Source organism: Budorcas taxicolor, chromosome 1, assembly GCF_023091745.1.
Source record: "Budorcas taxicolor isolate Tak-1 chromosome 1, Takin1.1, whole genome shotgun sequence".
Classification (NCBI taxonomy): Eukaryota; Metazoa; Chordata; class Mammalia; order Artiodactyla; family Bovidae; genus Budorcas; species Budorcas taxicolor.
The window spans coordinates 164149705-164160669 of NC_068910.1; the positions used below are offsets into that span (position 1 = coordinate 164149705).

General features: G+C 36.7%; 1 protein-coding gene across 1 annotated transcript in view; it reads left to right on the forward strand.

The window, feature by feature from the left end:
* Positions 1–342: 342 nt before the first annotated feature.
* Positions 343–10965, forward strand: part of SERPINI2 (serpin family I member 2) — a 35563-nt gene continuing 24940 nt past the window's right edge. The window contains exons 1-4 of the mRNA XM_052648222.1: positions 343–589; positions 6599–6829; positions 8252–8446; positions 8533–8725. Coding sequence (XP_052504182.1) covers positions 343–589; positions 6599–6829; positions 8252–8446; positions 8533–8725 — 866 coding nt within the window. The remainder of the gene's footprint in view (positions 590–6598; positions 6830–8251; positions 8447–8532; positions 8726–10965) is intronic.

Below are 10965 nucleotides of genomic sequence, written 5' to 3' on the forward strand. Positions count from 1 at the left end.
ACCATGGGAAAAGATGCAAAAAAGTATCCTATAGCTATTCAGAGATAGCATTGCTGTTGATAATGTTCCAGAATTATAATTTCTCCTTTAAGTAAAAAAAAAAAAAGCTGCAATACATTCTATACTGCTTGTTGAATGCATGTAAAAAATGCTAATAGCACATGACCCATTTCTCCTAATAGATGATGCTTAGTCTGAAAATTTACATTAAAATAATTTCATGGTAGTTTGTTCCAATAAGGTGGAAAGTTCTAAGAGGTAGAAATCTTTCTGTTGAACTTACTACTCTGATTATTTTAAAAAACTAATAAATTTTGAATTAATGAATGCACAGAGGTCAAAATGGGTAAGATCCTGCTGTGGAGTCTTCTATTGACTTTTTCTGGAAGTCAAGCCTCAAGCCCCTTGGCTCAAAGAAATACCGAATTTGCAGTGGATCTTTATCAAGCTGTTGGTTTATCTCATAAGAACAACATCATAATTTCACCTCTTGGAGCAACTTTGGCCCTTGGAATGGTACAACTGGGAGCAAAAGGAAAAGCACAGCAGCAGATAAGACAGACTTTAAAATTTCAGGACACCTCAACGGGTAAAATTCTTCCACATGATTGTTTACACTGGATAAGATCTGGGCAAATTTATTTTTAAACTATTAGAGAAGCTAAGGGTCATACAACTTTCGTAAATTTTGCAAGTTATGAAAGGTATAAAATTATAATAATATGGAGAATTTTAAATGCAAATAATTATCAATGTAAGTAATTTTATTGTTTCTTAAGGAAAATATTACTAAAATAATTTATAAAAAATTGATTCTATATACATAAAAATTGTGACTATGTCTGTATATTTTCTTCTGGCCTGTTTTGGCCAGTTTTCATTGAAATCATGGTGTGTATGCATGTGTGTGTGTATGAGTGGGTATACATCCATATATATATATATATATATATATATATACATACATACATATATTCTTCCACTAGCACTTCCTGTGTTTTGATTGTTTTTTTTTTCATATCATGCAATTGCTTCAGAGCATAATTTTAATTGCTGCATTTTATTGTCTCTAGTGGAAACATCATTGCATATTTACCTAATCCTTCCTCATTAAATAGTTTCCAGTACTTCTTTTATAAAAATGCTTCAGTAACCAACCTCACCCAGAAATCTTTGTGTGTCTCTCATTATTCTGTAGGCTTTTAAAAGATAGCTTTTAAATTGAAGTTTAACTTTTTCACTTATATGAGACCAAGAAAAAGCATTTATTTATACAGTTTCAAAGCTTATTTAATAGCTTCTAAATGTTTTCAAAAGAATCACTTACATGAGTCATCAGAGACCCTTTTGTGTACGAGCAGTTGTTATCTAGTCTCTCAATGGCCTACGTGAGATACTGGGGAGATGCTTTATTGCTGTTATCCCATCTTAAGGTGTGGCTGTCCATCTCCCTAGCTATCTTGTACTTCCAAGTTCTTCAATGATTTGAATTATAAACTTTTATTTCACTGTCAAGATATATATCCTAAATATTAGAGGCAATATACAGATTTTTTATTTGGGTATTTAATTACTGTAACTGTAACTAATTTCAGTATGTCTGCCCTAGCATAGAATAGTTATTGTTGTTTAGTTGCTAAGTTGCTTCTGACTCTTTTCCACCCCATGGATTATAGCCCACCGGATTCCTCTCTGTCCATGGAATTCTCCAGGCAGGAAGATTGGAGTGGGTTTCCATTTCCTTCTCCAGGGGATCTTTCCAGCCGCGTCTCCTGCATTGCAGGCAGGTTCTTTTTGCTGAGCCACCAGGGAAGCCCAGCATAGAGTAGTTACATTTAGGAAACTGTTCTCCTGAAGAAACAATTTGCAAAGTTCTATTTGCTTCATTTTAAAGGCAATTTTACATAGAAAAGAAACTGGTGATAGTGAAGTTGCTTGACAGAGTTCTCCTTTGTGGATAAGGTAAAATGAAGTCACTGTAGTCCAGATCTAGTCTTCATTGTCTGTGTTAATTTCAGTAAATCCCACGACACAGTCCCAGAAACATTTATATCGCATGATATTGCTTTGAAAAGTAATGGAACATTCATGAAAATATGTAAAGTTGATTCCATGATAAACTAGCAAAATTAGAGCCTTTGAAATTTAAATTACTTTAAATGAATCCATCTTATAGAGGAACATGGGAGTCTTAACTCTGGATTGTGAACATAATAATAACAATGCTAAAACTATCAAATATATATAGTGTACCAGTCACTGTTTTATGTACTCAGTATACTTTATTTTATTTACTCTTCACAGTTACTCTGTGAGCCAGACATAAACCTGCTATACAGATGAGGACACCAAGGCAAAGAAAGGTTTAGTAACTTGCCCAGAACTAATTCCAAAAATGATTCACTGAGGGTTATAGATCATAAGAGCAACAATGAAAATTTTAATATTTTCTTTGAAAGAGTATATATGCATAATTAAACATTAACTTTGTAACATACATAACAAAATCTACCAAATTTGTTATCTCTTGTTGTTGTAGTAGCTGTTCAGTTACTCAGTTCATGTCTGACTCTTTGCAACCCCATGGACTGCAGCATGCCAGGCTTCCAAGTCACTCACCATCTCCTGGAGCTTGCTCAAACTCATGTCCATCGAGTTGGTGATGCCATCCAACCATCTTATCCTCTGTCATCCCCTTCTCCTTCTGCCTTCAATCTTTCCCAGCATCAGGGTCTTTTTTAATGAGTTGGCCCTTTACATCAGGTGCCCAAAGTGTTGGACCTTCAGCTTCAGCATCAGTCCTTTCAATGAATATTCAGGGTTGATTTTCTTTAGAATTGACTGATTGGATCTCCTTGCTGCTATTTCATACTTTGTTAAAGGAGAGAGAGGTGCAGATGGTGGATAAGTGCAAAAAGAAAAGGAAGACCAACCAAAAAGGGAGAAAATATAAATATTAAACTCTGGAAAATTTTTAGAAAGAAGTTAAGAAGGAGAGCAGCAAGAAAAAAGTGCAGGAAGATGAAAAGAAAGAGATGCAAAATGATTTCAGGGTAAAACAAAGGGTGCAACGGATGAGAAGATAGTGCCTGGCAGGGCCATACTGGAACTCGGGGCAAAAAGAAAAATCAATAATTATGATTTTTCCTTTACTTTAAATGTTTTTGTTTTGTTCATCATGGATTTCTTTGTGTTAATATTGATATTTAAAATACATTTCAGTAAAATATTGTTTATCCTGATTACTGAATTTGTTGCCATCTCCTTAAACTTTATGCCATAATGAGGGTCTCATTGACCCATCTTGGTCCTGGCCCTGCCTTCAGTTCCCTCTGATTGTCAAATGGTGCTATCTGTTGAATCAGGCTATATTTACCTTCCTTGCTATCAACCTGTTTCATAACCTGCTTATTGTGCAGATGGGCTTAAAGCTCTTGGCATCCTACCCACACTGGGGCTCTCAGTGTCCTCACTTACTCTTCTTTCCCCATTGCTAAAACAATCTGTTCAAAATTTACCTTCTCCTTTTTACGGAGCATCTGATAATACTCCATTTTGCTTTGCTTCTAATAAAGCTGCTTATTAATTGAAGACTAACTTAAAGGTGTTTCTTTATTCTAAGCAGTTTATGAAAAGAGACCTGCCATGAACTCCTGGGTTAGTTATGTGTCCAAATGACCCTGTGATGGGGCACCTTTCAAGCTATCTTATCTCTCTGGATTTTAGATTCTTCATTATAAAATGAGTTTGGATTAGATGATTTCCATGGGCTTCCCTCCACTCCAGTACTCTTGCCTGGAAAATCCCATGGATGGAGGAGCCTGGTAGGCTGCAGTCCATGGGGTCGCTAAGAGTCGGGCACGACTGAGTGACTTCACTTTCACTTTCCATTTTCATGCATTGGAGAAGGAAATGGCAACCCACTCCAGCGTTCTTGCCTGGAGAATCCCAGGGATGGTGGAGTCTGGTGGGCTGCCGTCTATGGGCTCACACAGAGTCGGACATGACTGAAGCGACGCAGCAGCAGCAGCAGCAGCAGCAGCAGCAGCGTGGGCTTCCCTGGTGGCTCAGATGGTAAAGAATCCACCTGCAATGTGGGAGACTTGGGTTTGATCCCTGGGTTGGGAAGATACCCTTGAGGAGGGCATGGCAACCACTCCAGTATTCTTGCCTGGAGAATTTTCATGGACAGAGGAGCCTGGGGCTCTACAGTTCGTTGGGCCACAAGGAGTCAGACACGACTGAGTGACTAAGCACTGCACGGCACACATGGACCTTTTAGCTAAAACCATCTATAATCCTATGACTGCCTTTGTTTTCATCTTTGGATCTCTCACATTGTACACACAGTTGGCCTTAAGGCTTTCAATAGCAGGAGAAGTAAACGTGTACTAAAATTTAGAACTTTTTTGGAGGTCTGGTACAACCAAACCAAAAGTCACATTCACCCCATGACCTGTAGGATTTCCATGGCTCTATTTTAGGAAATGAAACAAACTTACTGCTTATTAGGAGCCATGTATATGTATTCTTTTTGATCTATGCTAAAAGAAGCTATTAATCTGTAAATTAAATTTATAAGGCAGATAACTTTATATTCTCCAAACTTGTGCTATTGGTAATATTTTTTCATTAACTTCTGAGTCCAGCAATTTATCAAAGAGCAGCTGACTGGCATACAGTCTTAGACCTAAAGTGCATGACATAAATGTATTTGCTCTGACAAATGAGTTGGAACTATTTTTTTCCCTCCTCTCATTCTTTCTCCCAATCCTTTAAGGATGTTCATAAATTATGAACTTCTGAAAATTGGTTTCAAAGTTTGCCATTTTATTCCTGACTTTAATTAATTCTTTTGGAGAAGCTCTCATGTCTTCACTCAGAAAGTCATCTTGGTAACTTTTCAGCTATTGAGATAATATTTCAGCTTCCAATAGCAAGAAGTGATTGCATCTGAAATAATTGTATAAATAAGTAAAATAGATTAACATTCTTCATTATGTAAGGAATTCCAGGGTTGTAAAGAATCACTGATATTCTTCAGATCCAATCATATGGAAGAAAATTTTTGTATCTAAAATTGTTTATGTCTGTGTCTATATCCCCATGAATGGAGAATCATGGAGTTTGAAATGTAATGCAATATACCTTCCGGGTCTGTTCTGTGGTTATGTAGGCTGAATTTGCACAAGAGAACTTTCCCAGACGGCTCAATAGCGTTTGACCCCTGGGTTGGGAAGATCCCCTGGAGTAGGAACTAGCAACCCACTCCAGTATTCTTGCCTGGAAAATTCCATGGACAAAGAAGCCTGGAGGGCTACAATCCCTGGGGTCACAAAAGAGTTGGACACAACTGAGCCAGAACAAAAGGACAAGTAGGGACTGAAATGTGGCCTTCACTCAGCTGGACAAAATATGAGGTAATGGGGATGCTATGCCCCCATAAGCACCCAGTGAGAGCACAACTTATTTGCACAAAGATGTCCTATGGGCTACTAGCTCTCTGATATTAATACAATGTTTACACACACATGTACACATCTGATTTCCAATAGACACCTCATAGCAAGTTCCTCTCAGTCTTTTATTCTTTATTCAGTGGACATTTCCCAATGATGAACCGTTTGTGTTTTCTTCATTAGAGATAAATTGCATGCAATCAAATTTTAAGTTGTGAAAGTGGTATTTTCAGTATTTAACTCAAAATAAACAAAGGCTCTGAAGACCTGTGGATTTGAAATACAGTTCCCAGATTTAATGATTGAGTTCCAAAATTAAGCCAGAAGGAAATATAAAATATTGGTGCCCTCTGGTAATAAACTGGAAGACACTGAGCAGCAATCAGAGCTGAATTCTTTCATAGCACATACACCTTCCTGACAACACTGTAGTCAGAATGACCCGACGATAAATAAGTATAGGCCAACAGTGATTCTTAGCTGACTCTATCAGATGCATTTGGCTAGTGGTTATAGTTGGAATGGTTCAATATTTTTATTGTTCACACAGACAACCAAAGTATAGAGACTTATGAACCTGGAGAAATAGGCAATTCTGATCCTTAGCATTTCTAGAGATGATTACAGCAGTTACCTCATAAATTTCAAAACTTGGATAGGCACAGTTCCTCATAAAAGAGCAATTCTTCCTTAAACTGAAATAAAAGTAGTATTGAAAAGGATTGCTCATCACTGTCCTAGCCCTCATCAACATTCATTAGTATTCCTCTTTCACAAATATCTCATGTTATGCATAGGATGAGATTCTAAAGATACCTGTCCAACAACTAAGAATGAGCTAAATTTGACTATAAAGAGGGAGTTTCTTTCAACCTTTTTGAATGCATATTCTCATTTTTGACAAATTTCAAATTTACATGGACAATTTTTTTCCTGTAGGAGAGCTGGTTTCTCTACAAAATGCATATTCCACAAGAGATAAATGCTTAAAATATTTATACTAACTTAGAAAATGTCGTTAGTTGTACCTTAGGCTGCTAAAAAATGGTGATATGAATCAGAGTGCTTAGAAGTAAAGCCAAGAAGCTGTTGTTTTTATGTTGTTCAGCATGTCAGTATACATTATAATTATTTTTCAGGAGAAGAATTTTCTGAGCTGAAGTCATTTTTCTCTGCCACCTCAGAGAAAAAACAAGAATTTACATTTAATCTTGCCAATGCCCTCTACCTTCAAGAAGGATTCACTGTGAAAGAACAGTATCTCCATGGAAACAAGGAATTTTTTCAGAGTGCCATAAAGCTGGTGGATTTTCAGAATGCAAAGGCTTGTGCAGAGACAATAAGTAACTGGGTAGAAAGCAAAACAGATGGTAAAGTTTCCCATTTCCATAAAGTCATTATTTGCCATTGTATTCATGGTTTTTAATATACTAAAGTAAAGAATGATTGAATATTTTCCTATTAAATTATGGCTCAGAGGGATCAGTTCCTCTATTTTGCTTCCCTGTTATTCAAATTAACACTGAATTGTAAAATGGAGAGAAATTGTAAGCAGCTTTGAAAAGTATACAGATTTTTTTTTGGACAGGTAACCTGATTGAGAATTCTTACTGGAAGAATTTTAATAGTAATCTTTTATTAAAGTGTGTTTTTTTAAGTATGACAGCAGGAATAATATCTTTGGCCAGATAAGACTTAAATCTATCAATCTCAGATGCTTTCTTTCCCACATACACTGTAAATAATTAACACATATTAGTTGGATGTGTTAATGTTTCATAATAAACATTGATAGTTCTATCATAGAGTTGCAATCTAAACTTTTAAGTATAAGCTCGCAGAGATTCCAAAGGCACTACTGAGAGACATAGTAGAACACAAGTTTAAGCTCATACAGATCTGAGTTCAAATCCTGACAAGTTCTAAGCCATTCCCCATTTAAAATGAGGGTACTATTATAATGTTTCAGGATTATTGAAAGATTAAAAAGAATGTGTGTGAAGAGACCAGTATATATCAGGCCCTCAATTAATAGCAACTTGTTTCTTTGTTCATTCATTCTGCTATTTAAGCCAAAAAAATCTGTGATGTGTAAGATGAGGCTCTGTTTTACATGGGGAGCCTCCGACGGAGAAGCATAAGTTGAAAATGTGAGATGGGTATTGTGAGCACTGTTCACAGGCAAGTACTATTACTGGGATACACATTAAGAGCATCTGTAGACAGCTCCATGGCACCTGATTATGCTGTTGACTCATAGCTTTGAAATACTCATTAGACATAAAAATCAGAGACTGATTTTTTAAAAGAGGAACATCACATTAGCAACTCCATTCTTATCCTTTCTGAATGGCCAATGGCTACAGATGCAACAGGAGAGAATTTCAGTGGACCACTGATTTATTAATTCTGATTGACTTGCTGAAGAACTTTGAAATAAAGTTTGAAAAATAACAACAGATATGAAGAGATACTTGATTTTGTTCTTTCTGTCTCAAAAGCAATTTACACAAATGATTTCAACAAAGAGCAGCCATTGCTAGGTCTGTCTAAATTTATCTAAGATAATTCCGTATCTCCTGTTTCCTAATGAAGATCTGTTTGTACCTGTTTCTTTGTGAATATTTAATAAATCTCCTCCTTAACTCCTCAAAAATTGCCAAGTTTAAATGATAAAACACCCTATTTTTAATTGATTAGCAAGATAAATTTTTGTTTTAATTTAATTTAAAGCAGTTTATTGAATCACTGTTGCATGTTTCTTTCTGCCTCTTGCTCTATTCTCTCCCCAGGAAAAATTAAAGACATGTTTTCAGGGGAAGAATTTGGTCCTCTGACTCGGCTTGTTCTGGTGAATGCTATTTATTTCAAAGGGGACTGGAAACAGAAATTCAACAAAGAAGACACACAACTGATGAATTTCACTCTGAAAGATGGCACAGCAGTCAAAATTCCAATGATGAAAGCTCTTCTGAGAACGAAATATGGTAATGTGAAAAAAAAAAAATCACACTCTAAAGGACAACTTTGGGAATTGCTAAGTATATTAATATTTTATTTTTCTCTGTTTCAGGTTATTTTTCTGAATCCTCCATAAACTACCAGGTTTTGGAATTACCTTATAAAGGTGATGAGTTTAGTTTAATTATCATACTGCCTGCAGAACACGTGAACATAGAAGAAATGGGAAAGCTAATTACTGCTCCTCAAATCCTGCAATGGTTCTCTGAGATGCAAGAACAGGAAGTGGAAATAAGCCTTCCTAGGTTGGTAATGTCATTTTATCACTCTAGTTCTTATGTTTTCACTTATAGATGGATTTCAATAGCTGGCCGAAAGATAATTAATGTTTAAAAAGTCTATTGACAAAAATAAAATGAAAAACCCGTTAGGAATTGTTACTCTACTTTATGGATACAAAGCAGGTCTGAACATTGCCAGCACTGTTTTGCCATGAGGAGGATAGAATTTAAGTACTCAATATTCTCTGAAAGGAATGAAGAAATATGTCTTCAAAACAGAATGCTGGGATTAAAAAGAATTACTACTCTTTTTATTATACAAACTTATTTTTCTCTAACATTTTTTTCTCTGGTTGAAATTTAAAATATTTTATCTTCTCTTGTGTTTAAGGAAAATAAAATTCCCAAGACACTTGTGATATTATACAGTTAAAAAATATGTGGTTACCTTTGATAGAGGGTGCTCTCTATTCAGTTCAGTTCAGTTCAGTGGCTCAGTTGTTTCTGACTCTTTGAGACCCCATGGACTGCAGCATGCCAGGCTTCCCTGTCCATCACCAACCCCCAGAGCTTACTCAAACTCATGTCCATTGAGTCGGTGATTCCATCCAACCATCTCATCCTCTGTCATCCCCTTCTCCTCTTGCCTTCAATCTTTCCCAGCAGCGGGGTCTTTTCCAGTGAGTCAGTTCTTCGCATCAGGTGGCCAAAGTTTTGGAGTTTCAGCATCAACATCAGTCCTTCCAATGTATATTCAGGGTTGATTTTCTATAGGATTGACTGGTTGGATCTCCTTGCAGTCCAAGGGACGTTCAAGAGTCTTTTCCAACACCACAGTTTAAAAGCATCAATTCTTCAGCACTCAGCTTTCTTTACAGTCCAACTCTCACATCCATACATGACTACTGGAAAAATCATAGCTTTGACTAGATGGATCTTTGGTGGCAAAGTAATTGGTCATAACTTTTCTTCCAAGGATCAAGCTTTTTTTAAATTTCATGACTGCAGTCACCATCTGCAGTGATTTTGGAGTCCAAGAAAATAAAATCTCTCACTGTTTCCATTGTTTCTCCATCTATTTACCATGAAGTGATGGGACCAGATGTCATGATCTCAGTTTTCTGAGTGTTGAGTTTTAAGCCAACTTTTTCACTCTCCTCTTTCACTTTCATCAAGAGGCTCTTTTGTTCTTCTTCACTTTCTGCCATAAGGGTGGTGTCATCTGCATATCTGAGGTTATTGATATTTCTCCCAGCAATCTTGATTCCAGCCTGTGCTTCATCCAGCTCAGCACTTCTCATGATGTACTCTGCATATAAGTTAATTAAGCACAGTGACAATATACAGCCTTGACATACTCCTTTCCCGATTTGGAATCACTCTGTTTTTCCATGTCGAGTTCTAACTGTTACTTCTTGACTTGCATACAGATTTCTCAGGAGGCAGGTCAGGTGGTCTGGTATTCCCGTCTCTTGAAAAATTTTCCACAGTTTGTTGTGATCCACACAGTCGAAGGTTTTGGTGTAGTCAATAAAGCAGAAGTATATGCTTTTCTGGAACTCTTGCTTTTTCAATGATCCAGCAGATGTTGGCAATTTGATCTCTGGTTCCTCTGCCTTTTCTGAATCCAGCTTGAACATCTGGAATTTCACAGTTCATGTACTGTTGAAGCCTGGTTTGGAGAATTTTGAGCATTGCTTTGCTAGTATGTGAGATGAGTGAAATTGTGCGGCAGTTTGAACATTCTTTGGCATTGTGCTTCTTTGGGATTGGAAGGAAAACTGACCTTTTCCAGTCCTGTGGCCACTGCTGAGTTTTCCAAATTTGCTAGCATATTGAATGCAGCACTTTCACAGCATCATCTTTTAGGATTTGAAATAGCTCAACTGGATTCCATCACCTCCTCTAGCTTTGTTTGTAGTGATGCTTCTTAAGGCCTACTTGACTTTACTCCAGGATGTCTGGCTCTAGGTGAGTGATCTCACCATCATGGTTATCTGGGTCATGAAGATCTTTTCTGTATAGTTCTGTTTATTGTTGTGACCTCTTTTTAATATCTTCTGCTTCTGTAGGTACGTCCATTCCATTTGTCCTTTATTCTGTCATATTCCTTTCCCAATTTGGAACCACTCTGTTTTTCCATGTCCAGTACTACTGTTCCCTTGGTATCTATAATTTCATTGAAGAGATCTCTAGTCTTTCCCATTCTATTATTTTCCTCTATTTCTTTTCATTGATCACTGAGGAAGGCTTTCTTATCTCTC